This window comes from Podarcis muralis, chromosome 8 (genome assembly GCF_964188315.1).
Source record: "Podarcis muralis chromosome 8, rPodMur119.hap1.1, whole genome shotgun sequence".
In the NCBI taxonomy this organism is placed as follows: domain Eukaryota; kingdom Metazoa; phylum Chordata; class Lepidosauria; order Squamata; family Lacertidae; genus Podarcis; species Podarcis muralis.
This window is the reverse complement of record NC_135662.1, coordinates 36,309,993-36,333,622: the sequence shown is the minus strand read 5'-3', so window position 1 is coordinate 36,333,622 and position 23,630 is coordinate 36,309,993. Positions and strand designations below refer to the sequence as shown.

Genomic DNA, 23,630 nt, shown 5'->3' with positions numbered 1-23,630 from the left:
GTTTTTTTGAGAACTGAACATTATTTATTTATTTTATGATGGAATATATGTGTGTGTGTTTTTAACACTTGACTGGAAGCCGCCCAGAGTGGCTGGGGAAACTCAGCCAGATGGGTGGGGTATAAATAATATATTATTATTATTATTATTATTATTATTATTATTATTATTATTTATTTATTCCAGGCGAAACTGCATTTTAGCAGATGAAATGGGATTGGGAAAGACGATCCAATCTATTACATTTCTCTATGAGATATATTTAAAAGGAATCCATGGTCCTTTTTTGGTTATTGCCCCATTGTCCACAATCCCCAACTGGGAAAGGGAATTCCGTACCTGGACAGAGTTGAATGTTGTTGTATATCATGGGAGTCAAGCCAGTCGAAAGACCATTCAGTTGTATGAAATGTATTTCAAAGACCCACAGGTAAATGTTTCTACTCTAATAATAACATATGACTTCTTTCTTGTATACTTTATTCTGAATCATTATCCTCTATTAATTAAGGTGGACATGGGCAGCCTAGGACCACATGTAGCTCTCTACCTTATTGTATGAGGACTTGGTTGTGCCCCCTGTTTCATCCTTTCTATTATCCATTCCTTCTGCCCCACTTTGTGATGGGGAGGGGGACAGAGAGTTGCATGTATGAGCTCAGCCATGGAGCATGGCAGCAAGAGCAGTGTAGCATTCTTCAGAAAGGTGCTCTAACCATACATCCCATATTTAGGCCTCCAGGTTCATGTGTGTGCCTACCTCTCCGCTTTCCATAGCCTCTCTGAACCACACCTCTGGGTGCGGCACATAACAGCACAAATTGCCACTTGGCAAAGAAGGCAGACATGGCACAGTGAGCCAGGCAGACAGAGTGCCCAGAAGAAGGCAGGCATGAGCAGGGGAGTGGTTAGAACAAGCTCATACCTCTTCTGCTTCTGCAGATTTTAGCTCATGTCTCTTGTCTCTTCTCTAGTTCCAAACCTATTCTATCTATGCCATATTTTTACGGATTCTTTGAAAGTGTCCACCCTTCTCAGCTCATTTGCCTGAGTGCTCCAGCATTGCATAGCTCCGTTGCAGTACAGTGTCCTGTTTCTCCGTGAGGTCCAGCATTCAGCATATTCTGTTCATTCTAAATAACATACTGTTGAGTTTACACTTGATCTTAGTCAAAAGGCTGAAAAGCGTCAATCAGTAACACATGAATATATTTTGGTAGATGATAATAGGTAATTTTGGTAGATGATAATAGGTTGATTCATTTTCAGTGTTGTGTAACCTGATAAAATACTTTCTGTACTTTTAGGGTCGTGCAGTTAAGGGGTCATACAAATTTCATGCCATCATCACTACATTTGAAATGATTTTGACTGATTGTCCTGAGCTCCGTAACATTCCATGGCGCTGTGTAGTAATCGATGAAGCTCACAGGCTGAAAAACAGAAACTGCAAACTGTTGGAAGGGCTCAAGATGATGGACCTGGTGAGTACTAATACTCTCAAAGCTCCAAGAGATGTCATCCCATTAATCCGATGGGAAAGCGGGTTTATGTTTCAGATGGCTTTACTTCTCTTCTCTTTTTCAATATAAAATTATGAAAATGCAGAGATCAATTAACAAAAATCCTTTTTCATTTAACATGTTGTGTTAAGAGCTTTCCGTGCTCACTCAAGCTCCAAAATGCTTTGAAATTGCAGCTTGTAAGGGTCAAAGATGCATTATTTAGGCAATATGGATATGCTATGGTATCCTATATTGTGATTAGTTCAAGCTTCACCACTACCTTAGAGGTGGATGACTGTCAGTGACAGATTAGTAGACCTATGTCACAGATTTGTGTGTTCACTGGAATAGAAATATGGAGTCTACGCAACTGAAGCTACCATTCCATGCTACAAGCACCCAGCTGACAACCTAAACCATTCACACAGAATGATAAGATCTAGAAGAGACCTTGAAGGTCATCTGGTCCAACAGCCTACCACAAATAAAGCATTTTATTAAAGCTTCTGGAATTGGAAAATATGAAATATATGCATAGCTTATAAATACAGCCTAATAATTTTAGGATAGAAACTAGAAAACTTATCTTGGAAGAATATGCAGCTTCAGAGTTCAGGATTGTAGACTATTCCAGATTCTTTGTTTCTTGCAGGAACACAAAGTGCTTCTTACAGGTACTCCATTACAAAACACTGTTGAGGAGCTCTTCAGCTTGCTTCATTTCTTGGAACCAACTCGTTTTCCTTCAGAAACCACTTTCATGCAAGAGTTTGGTGATCTGAAAACTGAAGAACAGGTAAATCACCCAGTATTAATTTACTTCACTATATGAAACAATTGCTGATTGCTCCAAAACTTGTGTGGCTTTAAGCTTCTTCAGAACCATTTTCTCTGCTCCCACATGATCACTTACACAGTGGGGGACAAAGCCCTCCTGGCAACCCCTGAAACAGTCACTGGTCCAGAGTGGTGGTGGGCTGAGTGAGGCATGGCATGCCAGATGGTAAATATCCTCTGAAGGCTGACTAAATTTCTGATGTTCAGTTTAGCTAATCTCAAGTACTTGAGCCTGAGACTCATTCCAGAGGAAAGGAAGTAATATTTGAACATGACTTATCTATGCAGAGTATAATACTGAGACTAAAAACAAATTAACTTGTGAAAAAAGAAATACAACTTTTAAAAATGTGAAAAAAGAAATACAGCTTTTAAAAACTTTTAAAAATTCAAGGAAATTCTCAATAAAAGTGAACAATTTGCATAACATTTCTCTTTTGCTTTTATTTTGGAATACTAAGATCCACCTGTTGTTGTTGCTCTTGTTGTAAAAACTGAACTCTAAACAGAAATAAAGCAAATTAAAAACCAAGAACCAGTTTTTATTAAGAACTAAGAACAGGAGATCAAGTAGACAAGCTGCAGCTTCAACTGGAGGGTATACTCTGTGGGTCGTGTATCAAATAAGATTGAATTCAGGTGACCTTTGCCATTGATTAGTGCTTTTCCTGTTGCTTTCTGGAGGTGCCAGCAGTTATAGCAGGTGGCCAGTAGAAGCTTTGCTGTGCTCTATATTTGCCCCTGACCTCTGCAAGACTAGGGGGAAGCACGCTTCACTGCTGACCTTGCTAACAAATTAAACCATAATGAAAAGAGAAAAAAAGAACTTCTACCTGCAATGAGGCATTCTTGCTCTGTGAAATATTTGACAGTCCATTGACTGGAATGCCAAACCTAATCCCCCAACCCTTTGTTTTAATGTATCTAGTTGGTTGGTTGGTTGGTTGGTTGGTTGGTTTGTTAGTAAGTCACTTTGGGTTGCCTTGGGCAAGATAAATTGACTAACAAATTTAATAAATACTAACAATTTCAGTATCTTACATTCCAATATAGTAAACAATTATGCAGACCTATGCAAAATAATATTACATATTTACTTGTTTATTTGCACATAATAACGAACATTGTGACCTATTTGTAACCCATAGAACTTGCTTCCACATAACATGCTTACATAAGAGAGAGAACAAAATTAAGCTCTAGAAGTTAGAAAATCTTTCCTGTGCAATCATGTTTAATAGCACAGCATTATATCTGCACAATGGTTACCTTTAAAAGCAAGGCTAGAAACTGTTATGCAAACCCTCCTTTAAGCTAGTCAGGGTTAGCACCCATGTAAATGTGACACTGCACCATAATTGGTGCATATCAGGGAGACTCTTATTTTCTCAGACAATTTGCTTAATTCAGACCTGTGGCTGTATACAGGGGACTAAACAATACATAAAGTATACCTTCCATAGATTCACAATCATTAATACAGGAGTGTCATTTGACTAGAATGTTATTATGTGTTCCTTTCAGAATTTCAACTGTTCCTGCTGCAATTACTTGTAGAGCCATAAATTCCTTTCTTAATTACCTAAATGTTAAATCATACAAATAGGTTTCTGATTGATTATAGAATGTAAAGAAAGGGTACCACAGAAAAAGTGTTATTAATTATATGTAACAAGTGTGACTGAATTTGCATAGACAAGGAAAGAAAGGAAGGAAGATGATAATTTGAGGCAACTGTACACTCCCAGTCTTCTAATCTTAGTTAGGAGATGAATCACTAATCAAACTAATAACAAGTAGTGCAAAGTTTAAGTATCAAATGAAAAGTTGAGGAAGGCATTAACAAGTGAAGTTTACCAAAATTATGAATAGTGCAAGGTACTGGAGTTGCTAATAACATTTTAATTTATTGGTGTATTAGCCAAGGTCACATCAGTACAGTTCCTAGAGTTCCATCATGGAAGACAGGCAGGAAATCTATAAACAAGTGGTGAGCCATGAGCATACTTGAAAGTTGTTGCTTATATTCTGACACTGCCCTCTGCCTATAGTGAAGCCATTGGTGTCAGCACAGGACACTGTCTTTAGCAGTACATCTCCCTTGCCATATGACAAAAAGTTATAATTGTTGTGGTCCATCTGGCTCCCACTGTCTCAACTTTCTGATATCACAAAGAATATTTACACTGTGGGGATAGAACCAAAATATAAAAGAGTATGCAAGATTATTATTTTAAAGTTCATTCATTTATTTAACTAGGTGCAAAAACTCCAAGCTATCTTGAAGCCAATGATGTTGAGACGTCTCAAAGAAGATGTTGAAAAGAACCTTGCACCCAAGGAGGAAACCATAATTGAAGTTGAATTGACAAATATTCAGAAGAAATACTACAGAGCCATTCTTGAAAAGAATTTCACTTTTTTGTCAAAAGGTGGTGGTCAAGCGAATGTACCCAATCTCTTAAACACTATGATGGAATTAAGAAAATGCTGCAATCATCCATACCTTATCAATGGTAGGAATGGCTTTTTTTAAAAAAAGAAAACAATGAGGGGAGTTTGGCATGTGTGAATAAAAATTAGAAAGCGTTTTTCAGTTGAGCTGAATATATTTTGCTAAATTTTCCTTTTGCATTTTAGACCAGAGTATCAGGACCTAGGCTCCTCTAACTCTCAAAACACTAAAAGGGTAGTAGGACAGGAATGAATTCTCAGAGCTCTAGGCAGCAGCAATAATTTCTAGCTATGTGAGATTGATTAGATCTACTGCAATTTACATGCACGTCCTCATGCATTGGAAACTATGACCGCACTGAGGCAGGACTCTGTGGTGTCCTAGGAAATGTTGTGTGGCTTCTTTGTGACATGATGTTCAGTGATGGGGAAAAGGACAACCCCGTCTGTTCAGTCATGACAGAAACAGCGTAGCAGTTGAGAGACTCACCTTTCCTCTTCCAGTACTGGGAAAAATTCAGCCTTCACCACCATAGCTAACAATCTACCACAGCTAGCCATCAGTGGCTACCATCCTGATCCTATTGGTATTGTGGTTGCAGGTTCAGGATCCCATTTCACTTTGATGTCCAGCTAGCTTCCCACAGCAAGTACAACATTTAACTCAATATTTGCCTTGCTGCGCTCCCTCTTAGAGGCTGCAGTCATTGAGGATGCTAAGTGGAATTTCTCTGTTTCTACTGTAGAAGTGAGCTGCATTCTACACTGGGAACTGAGTCAGGGTGACAGCAGACTGGGATTGTGCCCAGGATAGATAGGAAAAAAACAGACATGCTTTAGCAGAGAGCGTGGAAAATACTGACATTACTATTGAGGCGGGGAGGCTGCAGAGACCATGCCTGGTCAGTACACATTCAGTGTATGGACTGGAAATACAATTCCTCTTTACTGCAGTTTTGCAGTGTAAAATACATTGTGGGGTTGCAAAGAATTGTAGGGTTATGGTGATAGAATAAACAATGGGGAAATCCCCACAGACCATTCAGGTTTAGGATGTGGCAGCCATCCTTAAATCTTCCCATGAATAGAGGATTTGAAGGTGTTTAACTTACGAACCATTCATCAGGCACACAACCCCCAAATGGGACTACTCTCTTAGCAGCTTGAATAGTCCTTGCTGGGAGTGGGAGATGCTTTTATTGTCTAGTCCCAATTAACTACCCACCATGATTTTTTTTAAAAAAAGAAAAGATTCAGGGGTGGGGTGTCGCATCCCTGATTCCAATTTCCTTTTCTCCATTCAGACCTAGAATGAAGGGAGGCACATGGTAGGCTAGCCAGCATACTGAAGTTTTGTGCTTATGCTCAGCTTTCATGCTTTTCGTACTCTTAGATTTGGTTTTACCCCTTATTTAATTTTTTTTAAGCCAATATTTTAGTATTTTCCTACCTAATGCTACCCAGTAAATTATATGTTTGAGCAAAGATTTAAATCCTTGTTCCTGCCTTGCTACACCACACTGGCCATTTAAAGAGTTTGATATGGTACAATAATAGAAACAATATTTCAAAAACTTGTATACCATTTAATCACATTCCTCCCTAAGCGAGCTGTATATGCGAGCTACCCTTGCTGCTCAGCTGTTACTGATTCCATCAGAGTTGTAGGGGAGGGAAGGTGGCTAGAAACACTTTCTCTGAGCTATGAAATGTTTTTATCCCTCTGTAGGCTGAGGGTTCCTGAGGTATGAGTTTTATAGCCTGTTGCAAGTGGCATAAGTCTCGCTCTGAAGCTTGACTGAACCCGGTTAGAGCACATAATCGTACCTACTATGTGGCAGTGCAGGCTACGAAGAAAGCTCATTTTTCAGCATGCATTGCAGCCTCTAGTAGCTGGCCAGTGGAGTTTTTTGGGACAGTCTGGAGCTTACTGACTCCCACTGTGGGAAAGAAACCTCTGGAGCATTCGAGGACCCACTGTCACCCACCGGCAACACACTTTGAGGTAGCTCAACTTCAGAGTGGTCTTGACTCTGCACTTCCTGCAGCCCCAGTTGAAGTACTCAGTGCCAGAATTGATAATGTGTTGTGGGATTGGTTTCAGTTTATACAGTCAGCTGATGTGGACAAGGTTCTGGCAGCAATATATTTTCAACCATGTGCCCTCTTGACCCCTGTCCCTCCTGTCTTATTAAACCTGGTCTGACTGGTTGGGTACAGAGAGTGGCTAATGTTTCACTGCGTGAGTGAATAATCCCTTCTGCCTTGAAAGAGGTGGTGGCATGGCCGCTTCTAAAGAAACCAGCTCTGGACGCCTTGGGCCCTGAATGGGGTTATACCTTCACTGTCTGGAGGTACTTCTGGAGGCAGCTTGTCAGTGGAGGCTAGAAGCACCTTTACCAGCTGTCACTGGTATGACAGCTAGGGCCGTTTATGGGGTGCAGGATCTTGGCTACAGTACTTCCGACATTGCTTACTTCACGTTTGGATTACTGCAGTGTGCTCTCTGTGGGGCTTCCCTTGTGCTTGTTCAGAAAGCTATAGTTAGTGCAGAATGATGCAACATGATTGCTGACAAGAGTGAGACCCTGTCAGCATATAACACCTCTGCTCAGAGACCTGCACTGGTTGCTGATCTTCAACCAGGCCAAGTTCAAGATGTTACTATAAATATATAAAGCCCTTAACAACTTGGGAGCAGGTCCCTTGTGAGATCATTTTACCCTACAAATGCCCACCCGACCGCTTCTATCTGCAGAACTGGCACTGTTGCAGGTGCCACATAATACTTGCTCTGCACTCACAAGAAATTGATCTTTAGTGTGGCAGCACCTATGCTTTGAAACTCCCTGTCTATTGGTGTCAGGCAGACACCTTTACTGTACTCTTTTTGGTGCCTGCTAAAAAGCTTTCTAAAAAAAAAAAATGCAACCCTATCCAGACATGTAGAAGCTGTCGTGTGTTTTAATCTGTTTTTAGCTTATTGTTCATTTCAGTTATTTTTGAAAGTTGTAAATACTTGCTTTTACTGTTTTTAACTGGCCATTTTATTATTTTTATTCTTTTCATAAACTGCTTTGAAGTTTTATTACCATTAAACAGTATATGAATGTTCTGCAATTAATTAAATAAATAAAATGGCCTTGCTGCTCAGCTGGCTAGTAACACCTTGTCTGAGTTATAAAATATTTTTATCCCTCCATAGGCTGCGGATACCTGAGGTATAATAGTTTTATAGTTATTGTACATTAAAAATGCTCTAAAACTCAATATTAAGGGGTTTGGTTTGTTGCTTATTTAAATGGATTATCCCTGCTTTAAAAACCTTGTTGTTGAGGGACAATTTCTTGGATGTGTTTTCTGTGTCTAAACCTTCCCCCCCAGTTACATTAAAACCTCAAAAATTGGTTGTAATAGCACAAGTGGTACTAGGACTGTATGTGAGAGATCCAAATAGAAAATAGGAACAACATGTTGGCAGCTGATCTTCTAAAACTTATTTTGACAAAGTTAATTTAACTAAGCTGATAAAAGTCCTGCTATCAGTGTTCTATTTCAGAAGATGCACATATACATTTAAATGTGGCAAAATAAAAGACTATAGCATAAATGTTCTTTATATTTATGTTTCCACCACATAACTTGCTATGTTTGCAAATGAAATGCATGTTTGTACATGCTTTGTGCTAATGTTTTAGTCTTAATTACTACTTATCAGATGTAAATAAGATGCGAGTCCTCCAGTTCCACTAGAGAAGAGGGAGTTTCAAACTTATAACATATTCTTGCTTTTCATAAAGTCTATGTGTTCATGTTTATCTTGTTGATCGATAATTAACATATTTATATGCAGTTGCTTTGTTTCTTAAAGAAGCATATTACTATCATAGCAAAGCTTTTCTGATCAACTGTGTTAGCCACCCCTGCTATAAAAGTTAATGGCTGGAAAATTGTCAGAATTAAATATTGAGTCAGTAGTGTGAGATGCTCAATGTGAAGCTGACTTTTTACAAGGCAGTACTTTCTAGACATATGAGGACACCGGAACAATCAGAGGAAGATTTTGCTGTGTCTTTTTTATATGATATAGATAATTATAGCTGAAGATACTTGGTTGGTTCGCCTTATTTCGTCTTGGACTCTTAGCAAGTTACTATAATTTGTGTATGATTTGAGCCAGTCAGACAGGCTAGAGCACAGGATAGTCATGGCAACCCTCCGGTGTGTATACGCTTCTGCAAAGCCAGAGTGGTGAGTGGCTAGTATGTTGGAAACCCAGGTTCAAATCCTTGCTCAACACTAAAGCTCCCAGAGCAAGACATTATCTCTCACTCAGTTGTCATTCTAAATGCCTCTGAGGAAAGGAAACATGTAAATACTAAAACCGGCAGTACAATTTGGGAGATAAATAATTTCCTGCATTTTTACTGCAAGAGTCTCTGGCATGTCTTAAGTAGGAGTAACCTGAAAATAATCACTTGCTTTCCTTATCTCCTCTTGCTTTATCTCCTCTCTACTGAAGTTGGCAAGACTGGTTGGCAAAGCATCCTCCATAACAATATTTTAGGATTTATGGAGACTAGTTCTTTCCCCTTAGAGGCACAATATGGCCTAGCTGCCACCGTGCGTCATAAACTTCAGTGTACTTTGTTGGTAGAATGTGGTGGTATTACTCTGGCTTTAAAAAGGTATTGCTTTGTAACTACTTAAGGAAAGGTAGCTTGGTGATAGAGCACCTGTCATTCATGCAAAGCACCAGATTCAGTCTTTGGCATCTCCAGGTAGGGCTGGGAAAGATTCTTCTTTAAAAACCTGAAGATTCACTGCCAGTCAGTGTTGAGCCAGATAGTCCAATGGTCTGACTTCATATAAGACTGATTTCTATGTTTTATGTACTGATCAGAAACTTCATTAACACCACATGTGTGTTTTCATTGAAATAGGATACAAACTTGAGTGTGTGTTTTAATAGGAACAAGCAACATCAGCACAACTGTCTACAGTGCTAATGAACATGAAACATGGGCAGGAAATAGTCAGAAAATGGGTTGTTACTTATGCTTGATCCAACTGTCAGGCACTCCCTGCTGGAAAGGTGATAATGCCTGTTTGGACCAAAAGTGGACCCATGGCTATTGGACAATGCTGCCTCTAAAGACTTGGCATTAGAATGCATAGTATTTCTGGGGGTCTCCCCTGAAATTTTTTAATAAATGTCCCTTGGGAAGGGGTCATAAGTGTTTCTGTTGGGACCCCCTAAGGCCCGAGCACACCAAATTTATGTAGACTGCTTGTTCCTCACTTTGTAAGCTAACAAGTGTCCATTTTGCCTCACACTAATCTTTGCCTTGTAAAAATTTGGGACATTTAAATTAGAATGTGTTTATCATCAGAATACTGCTACCGTAATGAACTATTACTATTGCACTTTGACTGTTAATACTGATAGATTTCTAAGACCCTTTTTGAAAAAGGATTGGCTTTGCCATTACATCTTTCAACCTAGCTGTTAGATATTGTCTTTATATCCTTAATTTACTAATTAATTATTCAATCACTCCTTGCCCCCTAATTTGTTATGACTTCTGGCTTGGCACCTCTTTGTTGTTGTGAAACTTGTTTGCTGGAAGCTTTTGGGTTCATTGTTCATTTGCGCTTCCATATTTTCCATGTTATTTTTAGCTAAGCAAATGCAGCTATGTAAATATTTCTTCACTTATAAAATCCATAGACATTGTATAGGGAACTGGAAACAGGCTCGTAGTTTTATTAATAAAACCTTTAGAGTATTCACATATTGCTGTCCAATCTCTGCAGGTGCTGAAGAGAAAATTTTGGAAGAGTTTAAAGAAACACACAATCCTGACTCTCCAGATTTTCAGCTCCAGGCAATGATCCAGGCTGCTGGCAAGCTAGTACTGATTGACAAGTTGCTGCCAAAACTGAAGGCTGGTGGCCACAGGGTGCTTATCTTTTCCCAGATGGTGCGCTGCTTGGACATACTGGAAGACTACCTCATTCAAAGACGGTGAGAAAAATATAATCCAATTCTAGGAAATAGCAGTTATTCAACGTGCTATCAAGTATTTAACCTGTATTGCAAAATGTGGAAACAATGAAACAGGCGCTTAACATCATGAAATGGGAAAGTGGATAAGTATAGCAATAATTGTTCTGTTGGTTGTAACCTTTCACTCACAATCATAACAGACCACCATTATATTCATGGTTAGGCTTGACAACACTTTTAGAATAACTGGTGCACATTATGACTAGGATAAAAATGTGTTTTCTACTAAAGACATATTCGGTCGTAAATATTACTCACAAGCTAACCAAGCTAATACAAAAATATTCTGTACCTTTATTCTTCTGCTGCCTCTTAATGCTGGCTGAAATATTAAAACAGAGCAAGAAATCAATAGCATGAGTATTTTCTTAACCAAGTTATTTTGTTAACTTGCACTCATGCTTTCAGGAAAATTCAAGATTATTGTCAATGTGATTTTGAAATCAAGTTTGAAAACAAGGGAAACATTTGCTAAAGGCAGAAAATGGGAGTGAATTCTATCTCCTCTTTATATTTGCTTCCCTTTACACTCTACCATTTGAGCCTTGGGCTGGTTGGCATTCATCTGTCTCAGAAGACAGGGGAAGAGGGCGCCTTCAGGGGTGAAGTCAAACCATTGGAAAGTTACAGAGCCTGCTGTGACTGTAGAGACTGATACGAGAGAGACATGTTTTGTTGCAACTGGGGCAGCAAGATTTAAAAGTTATGGGGTGAGGAGCACAACTATAAATATTGTACTTGTTTAAGTACATAATGTTGATTTCCCCCCCTAAATTCTTTGCAAAGATACTCGCCTTGTTTTTTGGTTCTGTTTGTAATACAGTACTGCTCTTTTTCCCAGGTATCCATATGAGCGAATTGATGGAAGAGTAAGAGGCAACCTACGTCAAGCAGCTATTGACAGGTTTTCCAGACCTGATTCTGACAGATTTGTTTTTCTATTGTGTACAAGAGCTGGGGGGTTGGGCATTAATCTTACTGCCGCTGATACCTGCATCATCTTTGATTCAGACTGGAACCCTCAAAATGATCTTCAGGTATTATTGAAAGTGTCCACTGACAACCTTTTATCTTACTGCTGTCTGGAAAGGAGTAGTCTCTTGAGAAATATTATAAATTTGCAATATACACAAATAGTTTCTTTTAAGATTTTATTTGAATTAATGATTGTTCTAAGGGTTATACATGCTGCTTTTCTACAAACTGAAACATGGTAACAATTCCATATTTTTCCAGGCTCAAGCTCGATGTCACAGGATAGGACAGAGCAAGTCAGTGAAAATCTACAGGCTGATAACAAGAAATTCTTATGAAAGAGAAATGTTTGACAAAGCAAGTTTGAAACTTGGTCTTGATAAGGCTGTGCTTCAGTCCATGAGTGGAAGAGAGAATGCTACAAATGGGGTAAGAACAGCATTAATATATTCATTCAAAAGCCACCTAAATTTGCAGTGCACTTTCCATATATTCTAATTTCATCGAAGAGCTTGAGTTTGCACATACTTTTATTCTTTTCGTAAACCGCTTTGAGGTTTTTTCTTACAATCAAGCAGAATATAAATTTTATGAAATAAAAAAACTAGACATGATCTATTTTTACATTTAATGTACTTTTTAAAAAAATGTGAAAAGCATCCGTTGGGAGGGCTCATTATTACTGGGATCGTGGCAGGCAGAGCTTCAATATTCCTCCTAAACTGTGTTCTAGTTTTGCCTCCCCATCCCAAAAGAAGACTGTTAGAAGCCTTTTCTTTGAATTTAGTAAACATTTCTTAAATCAGTTTTTGTGTGTGTGTGTGTGTGGAGAAAGCTGATTGTAAACTGTTTTACATAATTTTAACAAGAGCTATTTCTTTTGCGCACATATTACAGGTACAGCAACTATCTAAAAAAGAGATAGAAGATCTATTGAGGAAAGGCGCTTATGGTGCTCTAATGGATGAAGAGGATGAAGGTTCCAAATTCTGCGAGGAGGATATAGATCAGATTCTTTTGAGGCGGACACACACAATCACTATTGAGTCTGAGGGCAAAGGCTCTACATTTGCAAAGGTGAGCATTAACATTTATGGGGTTGTGCCTCTTTATAGCTTAAAACCCTTATATCCCACAAGGCAAGCAGGACCTAAGGAGCCACTATGCCAAAATATATTCCAAAATTTTCCTCAGTCCTGCACAAGTGTGTGTTGACACAAATGCAGCCTCAAAATCATGCTCTTTGTATGTCTGTGAGCCCCACAGAGGACAGGTTGAAAATCTCAGAAGAACATAAAAAGGCCTTGGCAGACTAATTCTTCTCTTACTTTCTTTTTTAAAAAAATTATATACCACTTAAATGTAAAAATAGATAAATTACAAAGCAGTTTACAGATTTCAAAGCAGTTTAGATTTCAGATCTAAAGCTGACACAAATGGCCGTAGAGAATATGTGTTTTGGTTATTGGAGCACTTAACCCCATTCTTCATGGCATATCAGCAGTGAGCATTGATGGCAGTTGCAGACAGGAGTGTAGTCTGTTGCATCTTAAAACTAGATGGAAAGTGGAGATGGGCCTAGAGCTCGCAGACCCTTATTGCAAAGTTCTTTGTACAGATAAGCAGTAGCAATTCATAGCGGCTTAAAATGTGTCTCCATCAATGGTTTATAGAGAAGGCTACAACCCTATGGGAATATATGGAGTAAAATGCACATGTGTGCGCACAGATAAGCATGCACATGCACATATCAAAGCAGTCATCCAACCCCCTCTTCTCCAGTTTTTGCTGCTCTGCAAGAGATCTTTGCCCTATCGCTGAGAATAGAACAGGTCTTTTTTTCCAAAGGGAATTTTACATTTTAAGAGAAAGCATATCTACCCAACATTCAGACACTTAGTTATTTAGAGTCTCAAGCACCTGCAGGTAGCCCATCAGAGTACCTGACTTTGTTGTCAAAAAAGGGGCCCAACCATTGCTTAATTTATAACTTGATACCTGCAGCACCTAGCAGACTTTTATTCAAAGTGCAGGCCTCATGGCTGCAACATCCAAACAGTTGATTTTATTCCCACCCCCCACAGATATCGAGCCTCACAGAGCTGTAGAGAAGTCAAAAGGTTGCTCACTGTTTTGTGGTGTTTTGGTTGGTTCTAACACAGGTATTGCTCAAGTATGGATTGGGGGGGGGGAGTTTTTCCTTATAAACGCAGCTTGACTGCCTTTATTTTTATAGGTATTTTACAGTGGACCCTCCGGATACGAATTAAATTTGTTCCGGAGGTCCATACTTAACCTGAAAAGTCCATACCTGGAGGTGCCACTTCCGCGCAATAAAGCGCTTCTGTGCATGCGTGCGGCACACAGAGCGCTTCTGCACGTGCACGGGTGGCAAAACCCGGAAATATACACTTCCAGGTTTGCTGCGTTCACAACCCAAAAGTTACGTATCCAGAGTGGTACGAAACTCAAGGGTCCACTGTACTTACATTGTTATACCATAGATGTAAAAAACCCAAGGTGAATAAATTCATATTTCTTTATTTTTGTTAACATATATCTTTGAATATTGATTGGAGATCATTGTTGTATTTTAGGCTAGTTTTGTTGCATCTGGTAACAGAACAGACATTTCATTGGATGATCCTAACTTCTGGCAGAAGTGGGCAAAAAAAGCTGAGCTTGACATTGATGCCTTAAATGGAAGGGTGAGAGAATGAAACCATTAAATACTTTTAGATCACTATAATGTGATTTTTTAAAAAAACAAACAAACAAAACATCTCTTTTTTAATTATAGAACAACCTAGTTATTGATACACCAAGGGTAAGGAAGCAAACTAGACTATACAGTGCAGTCAAAGAAGATGAACTGATGGAATTTTCTGATCTGGAAAGTGATTCTGAAGAAAAACCCAATATAAAACCCCGTAGACCACAGGACAAATCTCAGGGTTATGCACGAAGTGAATGCTTTAGGGTGGAAAAGAATCTGTTGGTTTATGGGTAAGTAAAACGAGCCTCAAATGACTTACTGCCGTAAATTTAGCCAGACTGCCTTAATGAACTACCATTAAGGTGAGATTAAGAGCCTCTGTCTAAACTTTGCTCCTATAAAGTTGTATACAGTTATTACAAATAAAGGATTACAGGATCAAGCTCAAATTGATCCCCAAATCTCAAGACTGCAGAAACAGCTCTGGAATAGAATTTCCTGAATAGATTTTCCTGCTCTGAGCCTATAAGGGCTATTGGCATTAAACATGTGTATTTTATTATTTCCAGTATAGTTAAATTGTGGCTTTTATGAGCAGTGAACTTGCTGCCTGCTCAGTAAAATAAATATTCTTAAGTCCTTGGTGCTAGAAACTGGATTCCCTGATGTGACCTGCAAATTCAAAATGTAATGCTAAATTTAATGCTAACACCAGAAGCCCCATTCTAGCTGTCATTTGGGAGCTAATGTCAAAATGTGAAATCCAGTTCTAGGTATGTACGCTTTCTATTTTTCTTGTAGTTGGGGACGATGGACTGATATCCTCTCACATGGGCGCTATAAACGCCAACTAACAGAACAAGATGTGGAAACCATCTGCCGAACAATCCTTGTGTATTGTCTCAATCATTACAAAGGGGATGAAAACATCAAAAGTTTTGTCTGGGATCTAATCACTCCCACTGCAGATGGACAAACACGAGCCTTGGTTAACCATTCTGGTAGGCTTTTGCACATTTTTCTTTTGTATCAAACTGTAGCATGCCTAGCACAGCATTCTAAAGCTGAGATGGGGAACTTGTGGCTCCCTAGATGCTGGGCTCTAGCTCCCATCAGCCTTGGCCAGCATGGCCAGTGCTCAGGCATGCTGGAATTTGTGGTGCCATAACAACTTAATCACCATATTTGGTGCGGTGGCTTGGTGTTGACTTTGAGATGGGAAAACCGGAATAAACTCCCTGTTGTAACATTTGTTCCAGGTAACCAACAGATCCTTGCAGTCCTTTCTTATAATGATTTTTCGGGGGGCATGAATGTACAAAAGTATTTCCCCCCCCCCAAAAAAAATTCACAGTGCTCTTGAATTGGTACAAATTAAAACCAAATTTATGATGGTGGCATTTTTTAAAACAACTTTTGAGAAGTTGTTGTGGAAGAAATGGACCCTAGTTAGCTGACTTAGGTGTTTAGCAGTTTCATTTTTGACTCATTTCAATAAGGGTAAATTGGACTGCTAATAACTTGGAAAGTTAAGCATATTTTTTTGAAGGGAGCGAACCCTGAAAGGGCAGGGGTGATGGCTAACATCAAAAGGCAACTAAATTGGTTCCAATTTCCTTTCCCCCTTTTTTTTCTTTTAAAAAGGGTTTAACAAATATTTAAAACAGCTGCTGGGGTCGCCTTTATAGCACAACAGGATTGAAAATAAAAGCTGAGATTCTTAGGATGTTGAATTGTGCTACAAGTACTACATTCTGTACTTTTCTTTGTTTCTGCCATATCTTCCTGCACCTGCAACCCTGATTGTAGTCTCACGGACAGTAATGCAATAGTGAATGAGAATTAGCTTTCCACATGTCACTCTGTGCGCACTTTGCAGTTTGTCAGGAGTGAATGCTGAAAGAAGAGCTATATGAAAGTGATTTCACAGATGGGTGTCCCCCTTTGACATAGAATCAGTGCTAATGCTTTCTGTTGAAAAATCATGCATGTGTGTGTTTCTTAGGCTTGTCTGCTCCAGTGCCCAGGGGAAGAAAAGGCAAAAAAGTGAAAGCCCAGAGTGCACAACCTGTGCTACAGAACGCTGACTGGCTTGCAAGTTGTAACCCAGATGCCTTATTTCAGGAGGACAGCTATAAGAAACACCTCAAACATCACTGTAATAAGTAAGTTTTTAAATTTCCTTGCTTTTACCCAATGACCTAGACTTTGATGTTTTCTCAGTATTCTTATCTTAGTACCATGCAAAGACCCTATAGATTGCTGTGGCTATTGCATTTAATTTGTGGTATATCACTAATCAGCTCCAAAGTTGACTTGGCTGTTAACAAGCTTTCTCTGAGTGATTAATTTTAATCAAGCCTTCTAAGGATGCAGTTTTTATTTTATCACAAAGAAGTGTTGGTAACTGTCATGGCAAAAATGTTCCTTGCATCTGTTATCACCATCATGATAATCATTTATTGCCTGCACTTCATCCTAATGTGAATAAGATTGGTCCTAGGAAAAAACACACCCCAGGTGTCAAAAGCCAGGGTAAAGAGCCAAAATGATTTCTCTACAAATTTATCTGTATAAATTGCTACCTTTCCTCTAGCTTTCTCTGTTTGTTTAAATACTTGGTAAGATGCTTTCACAAGTATACCAGATTGATTTATGGTATTCTTATGAATGATACTGATATGTAAAAACGGGGGGTTGTAAATTCATTGGAGTGCTATAGCTTACTGCTACTCGTGTACCGTGTGTATGACATTAATCCTATCATGCTACTCAAAGTGATGCAAAGTGTCCTGTGGGTGTTTTGGGGAGAGAACAGATATAGGTTGTAATCTTACTTGGAAATGAGCGTCATTGAAATCAATAGAACTTTAAAGTAAATATGAGTGGGATCAGGCAGAAACTTTTATAAGGATTTGTTGTCTTGAGCAAAGAAAACATTTCACTTAACAACCTGATGATGAGTTCATAACAAACCCGCTGTATACAATTTAAGCAGCTTCCATAAAATCCACTTGTAGCATTCAGTGCCTGTTCAAATGTGTGTCTTGCAGTATAGACTTGGTGTCCTGTCCTCTTGTTGCATTACAGTATAGGAAGATCTAAACTACAGATTAAAATCATTCCAATCTCACCTTTTGTAAATATTATTTCTGTAAGTGTAAAACAATGTAGTTTAGAGTTATGCAGAAAACTCTGTCAGAGCATCTTCTTTGCCTACTTACTATTTGCTTCTTACACCAAGAATGGCTAATTGCCGTACAGAAGCAAATTAAATCCTGGAAGAGTGAAATGGGGGGGGGGGGGGGAGAAAAGGGGAAATAGCCATCACTTTTTTAGAGTTGCTTTAATTGGTGAATAAAGAGTCTACAAATCTTAATGGAAAAAGTTTGTGCTTTTATCTGCATGCTATATTTCCACAGTATTAACCTGTAGTACCGTACATTCAGCTGCTTAAAAATGCTGCTGCTGCTCCTTAAAGTGCTGTATATAGATTATTTGGGGCACTTTCTCAAGAGGTACAGCTGATAGATGCATGCCTTGCAGTGGCGTAGTGTGGGTTGTCAGCACCCGGGGCAAGGCAAGTAATTTGCGCCCCCTAACCCGTGGATTTGCGCCCCCTAACCTGTGGATTTGCCCTAACCCCAGATGTTGCGCCCGGTGCGGCCGGCCCCCCCTGCACCCCCCACGCTACGCCACTGATGCCTTGGACTTGCTTGTGTTCCTTGAACATCTCCTTCATCCCTTCTTCCCTTCTCTCCATCACTCCCCCTCCAAAAAAAATAAAAAATCTATATGGCAAAAGATTTCTGAAATTGAGCAGAGTTATAAAAGCAGTTTGTGATATGGCATGAAGGTTTGGCATTAAAGAAAAACAAGTCAAAAATTCCACTGGGTGAGCAGAAGCCCTCGGGCATGTCTAATGTTGCTCTTTGTATCCCAGTCATTGTGCTTGTATGCGTATTATTTATTGGGTGCCCTACTGAATAACAGATGTGGTGGTTTTTCTATGTCACAGCTATAGACATTGCAAACTTGTCTTTGGATAGATGTACATTCAACCTGGTGACATGACCCTAGGTGAACTGCATGTTTTGAGCACAGAAGTAACTAATTAAGAAGTTTCTGTAGAAGTAAAGCAACTAAAAATATAAGAAGTTGTGCCAATGCTTTGCATCCAGATACTATAATGTATGAAGCGGAACTTACACAGCTTGCTGTATTCAGATCCAGGAGCCCCTCAGGGTCATGGATATTTCTTCACTTTTTACAAACCCAAGAAGATAAAAGTGCGATGGTACTCATTTTTCTGTACCATGAGTATCATATTGTTATAAATTATTGTAATTTTTTAGAGCTTCTCAAGATTCCACTGTATCCTGAGCAGGCCCATTCTGTGAGTAGTTGTATTTTTATCTGTGCTAAATCAGGAATGGCCATCTCCTTCAGCCTGGGGTACAGGCTTTCTCCAGCCAATCTGCTCAGGGACCATCACCCACTCCTGTAATCCCTCCACATTGGTACATTGGCGAAGGATAATCCAAGCATCTGGTTTGGGGACTGAATTGGACTTGGTCACCCTTAATCAGGAAAAGGACAGAGGAAATGTGGCCCTGTTGCTTCTGCTAGATCTCTCAGTGGCCTTTTGATACTATTGACCTGGGTGTCATACTGGACTGGCTTGGTAGGTTGCAGGTTTAAGGCACTGTATAGACCAGATCTCCAGCTCTGGGAATTAGGCACATTGCCTGTTCCTGAACAGGGTTCCTCTCCTCTTGAAGGAATAGGTATGTAGTCTGATGGGTGCTTCTTGAGCCATCATTGTCACTGAAGGCCCAAAAGAAGCCTTTTACCACCTTCAGTTGAAACATAGGTTACATCTGTTCCTGGCTGGGGTAACTTGGACACAGTGCTCCATTCAGGGTTTTTTTTTCAGCTGGAACTCACAGGAACTCAGTTCTGGAACCTCTCAGATGGGCGCCGTTGCCATTATAAAAGAACAAGGTTCACGGTGGGCTCTGGCACCTCTTTTTCTTGAAAAATAGCACTGGATCCATGCACTGGTAACCCTAGGGCAGTCTAAACAAAGGTGCCTATGGTTATTAGGTGAAGTTACGTACAATGAATGTGTGATACACCATTAAAAGGAATTGCTTTAACTGCCAATCTGTTGCTGACCCAAGTTTCAACCTGAAGAACCTGGGAGCCATATTACCTGAGATTACACCTTCTTCCATATAGACCTGCCCATTCATAAAGCTATTTAGCTGATACCCTCCTACTACCTGCCGAAATCCATCCTGTGGCAACCCAGATGAGGGCTTTTTCTGTGGTAGCACTCAGTTTGTGGAATAGTCTTTCTTCTTAAAAAAGGCAGGCGCTAACTCTGAAATGTTTTCAGCTCTTGGTAGAAACATTGTTATTTGCCCAATCTTCTGGCCATTGATACCCATTTTTCAAATTGTTCTGGTTGTTTCTGTATTCATGTAGTTTTAATGTTTATTTTATTGAATTGTTTTATATTATTGTTGTACACCGCCTTGCAATGTTCAATAAATGCAGCATAGAAGTATTTTAGATTAATAAATAATAGTTTTTCCCATTTTCAGATAGTTTTCTAGCATCATTGGGAGTGAATATAATTGTGTGTTTGGTTATATCAATTTAATCTTTGACTGGGAGCATACAATTATAGCTCCAAAACAGTTTTACAGCATGTCAGAGGTGTTACATTGTAAATTTGAACTAGGTTACGTTCCGTTGTCATCCAATCTAGGCAGGTGAAATAGTAGTAAATTTGGCAGAACTTTTTTTTTTTTAAATCCTGTCTTTAGGAAACACTGACTTTTCCGTTCTCAGAAGCAAAAAAATGTACAATCGTAACAAGCCTGACATTCCATATTGGGGGTTTATTGTAAGGTAGTAAAACCAGATTTTATATCTCGTTTATTCCTGCAACTTCTGATGTGCTTCCAAAAATGGTATTAAGGCAGCAGCTGAGGAAATTTTATGAGATAATGAAGCAGAACAGTTACTGAAAGCCATCTGCTCAGTTGTTTACAAACTTGCTTCAATACTTCAGAGGCAGTGGTAGAGTACGTGTCTAAACTTCACAAGCTGCACTAGGTAGAACTAAATGAAATGCGCCTGGGTTGGGCTGAGCTCGATCCCTCTCTGTGCAGTCTAAGCGGTTGCCAGGCAGGCCTGTTGGAAGCCAGCAGAAAGCACCACACAGAGGTGATTATGTGCCACCATCTGTCACGCTTCAAGCCTACCATACAGCATGGCTAATCAGCCTTGGCAGGATGATGGATGAACAGCAGCAGCTGCCAAAAGCCACTGTTGGCAAACAGTCCTGAAGTTAAGAACTTTTTCCCCTCTCTGTTTTCCTCTCCAGGGTCCTGCTGCGTGTCCGCATGCTGTACTATCTGAGGCAAGAAGTTATAGGGGACCAAGCTGACAAGATCTTGGAGGGTGCTGACTCAAGGTTAGTGCAAATTTAGGTTGATATGTTGCTTTATGCGAGCTGTAACCTGTGCATATTTATTTTAGATCATAGGAATTTAAAGATTTAGCAGTTGCACATCTGTTCAGGGCATTTTATCATTTCATGCTTTGAGTGTGGTTGGTGAGGGTGAATATAAGATGGGTAATGGGGATTTTTCATTTCATAGTGAGGAAAAATTCACTAATACCTGCTTTGATAGGGTGGGTCAGATTCTAATATTTAATAAAAATATTTTAGAGAGGGGAAAGTATTAATAAATAAATAATATTAACACTTCTATTGTTTATAACCACTTTGGGTTTTTTCAAATCTTGATGCCTTGTGTAATCAAGTTTGCTTTTCCAACACTTAGTGTGAACACATTTAAATGTGATACCTAACCTTTCAGAGGTATTTCCAAATGTGTAATTCTTTTTATAGTGAGGCTGATATTTGGATTCCTGAGCCATTTCATGCTGAAGTTCCTACAGACTGGTGGGATAAGGAGGCAGATAAATCCCTTTTAATTGGAGTGTTCAAGCATGGTAAGTGATGTCTCACTTCGAACAGAACTCCTTGGTAAAAGCTTTCTGTGTATACCAATATTCAGTCACAATATTAACAAGTGTAGTTCCAAAGAATTGTTGGCTTCTCGCTCCTTTTTTCCTTCTGCATTGAAAAAAAAAATCTATTTGAGTTGTAAATATCAGATGCTGTTTTTAAATGTTTGCAGAACATTTCTGGAGAAAACATTACTTCCTTGGCTGTAAATAACACAAAACCATATTTGTTTAAATAATAGCCAAGTAGTATTATAGATCTCCATAAACTCCGCTTCCAGCACTGTTTCACTTGCTAACTCTGCCAGCCAGTGTCAAAGTGGACGGTGGGCTTAACCTCTGCTATTAATCTGTACAAGTGCCTCCTGGGCTTTGTTCCAAGCAATATTTCACAAATGTCAGTGCTGAGAACTCCCGGCTCCCTTGAGTGGGATGCAGCCTTGTTAACTTTGAAAGGCTGGGGATGCAGAGCTGGCATGATATATACAGTGAGCAATTCCTGATTATAATCCCAATTCTCTGGAGGTTGCAGAGGTATTCTCAGCAGCCCAGCCTGACTAAAGGGGAGAATGATGGCTTATAAAACCTTTCATGATTACAGTTTGGCTTGAGGCTCTACAGCAGTTAAGGACAGTGTGTTGTAGTACAAATCCTAATTGAATTGTGCTGTTCTGCCTATGTACAGCAGCTCTGTTTTGTGGGCTCAGCTGAGGCAAGTCTAGTCTAAAAATCATTTTCTTGCTGTGCACTGTTGGGATCTGCCATTTTCCATCTAGTCAACTTGGATGGCACAGAAAAGTAAACAGCAGTTTGAAAACCATGGAGGGAACGGTGTCATCTTACTGACATGCGTCATCCTAAACCAAATAAGACAGGTTTGCTGGCCTTACGTATTTTCCCATGTATGCATTTCCAACTGTAAGTGCCAGTTTCAATAGGGCTAGTACCATTGAAAGGAAGGCGAGTTGGGGGATGTTAAATCTAGAGGTGAAAGGGTAACTAATAAAAAGCTTTGTGCATGGCTACTGCTCCCATTTTTTGCCTTTCTCGCCCACTCACCCAGCCAAACACTGCCTGGAAATCTTTAATGTCTCCATGCTTTCCACAGGTGTATGGCACATTCTTGTTTGTAATGAAAGGAAGTAGAAATGTGGAAGTAGAACTTGTCTTCACACATTCTTGTATGTAATGGGAACGGAAAAGTAGAAATGCAGTTTTCTCGTTCTGCATCAGTATAAAAGTGTCATTCTCATGGAGCTATTTTGTTTATACTTGTGGGTGCTTGGTGTGTTTTTCTGTCTGGGTGCAGGCTATGAGAAGTACAATTCAATGAGAGCCGACTCCACACTCTGTTTCCTGGAACGTGTTGGTATGCCTGATGCCAAGGCCATAGCTGCTGAGCAGAGAGGAACAGATATATTAACAGATGGTGGTGATGGGTAAGGACATTATAAAAATTTAATAAACTTTACAACACTATCATAAATACTGGCCTGGCTTCACCTATTGCATCACATTTGAGGATTCTCTTTCTTACAACAGTGTTTCCACATATATGGTGAAGTAGTTAAAAAGCAAGTTTGGGATTCATTTTAATGGATATATAATTAGACATTAAGAAGCTTTTTTAGTCATTTAACATTGTCCCTCATGATACTGCATAATAAGGTTTGGAAAGGATTTGTTCTTTAGCTCTGATAGTTGTGTTTCTCCCCCCCCCCCCCCCCCGCACATCATATTTCCTGCAGGGGTGATTTTGATAGAGAAGATGAAGATCCAGAATATAAACCAACCAGGACTCCATTCAAAGATGAAATTGATGTAAGGATCTTGACATGCTAATACATGGTTTCTTATTAATGTGTAATTTTTATTAATGTGTAATATTTGAAGAAAGGTTATTTGAAATATTAATGTATTGTCTCATGTAATGTTCTTGTGTGTAACAAAAGAGTTATTTTCAGTTTTTTGAAAGGTCATTTCCTCTGCTTCCTCAAAGCTAAATTTTTGAAAAACAGATGCTGAA

At 39.3% G+C, this 23,630-nt stretch overlaps 1 protein-coding gene across 9 annotated transcripts in view; it reads left to right on the top strand.

Moving 5' to 3' along the window:
* CHD7 (chromodomain helicase DNA binding protein 7) overlaps positions 1 to 23,630 on the top strand; it is a 150,535-nt gene that overhangs the window by 112,563 nt on the left and 14,342 nt on the right. For all 9 annotated transcript variants that reach the window (XM_028736872.2, XM_028736874.2, XM_028736875.2 and 6 more), the window contains 16 exons: positions 187 to 430; positions 1,308 to 1,484; positions 2,158 to 2,301; positions 4,603 to 4,858; positions 10,614 to 10,824; positions 11,708 to 11,903; positions 12,103 to 12,270; positions 12,739 to 12,918; positions 14,439 to 14,549; positions 14,642 to 14,847; positions 15,359 to 15,558; positions 16,563 to 16,722; positions 20,955 to 21,044; positions 21,486 to 21,589; positions 22,914 to 23,043; positions 23,353 to 23,425. In XM_028736872.2, coding sequence (XP_028592705.2) covers positions 187 to 430; positions 1,308 to 1,484; positions 2,158 to 2,301; positions 4,603 to 4,858; positions 10,614 to 10,824; positions 11,708 to 11,903; positions 12,103 to 12,270; positions 12,739 to 12,918; positions 14,439 to 14,549; positions 14,642 to 14,847; positions 15,359 to 15,558; positions 16,563 to 16,722; positions 20,955 to 21,044; positions 21,486 to 21,589; positions 22,914 to 23,043; positions 23,353 to 23,425 — 2,650 coding nt within the window. The remainder of the gene's footprint in view (positions 1 to 186; positions 431 to 1,307; positions 1,485 to 2,157; positions 2,302 to 4,602; positions 4,859 to 10,613; positions 10,825 to 11,707; positions 11,904 to 12,102; positions 12,271 to 12,738; positions 12,919 to 14,438; positions 14,550 to 14,641; positions 14,848 to 15,358; positions 15,559 to 16,562; positions 16,723 to 20,954; positions 21,045 to 21,485; positions 21,590 to 22,913; positions 23,044 to 23,352; positions 23,426 to 23,630) is intronic.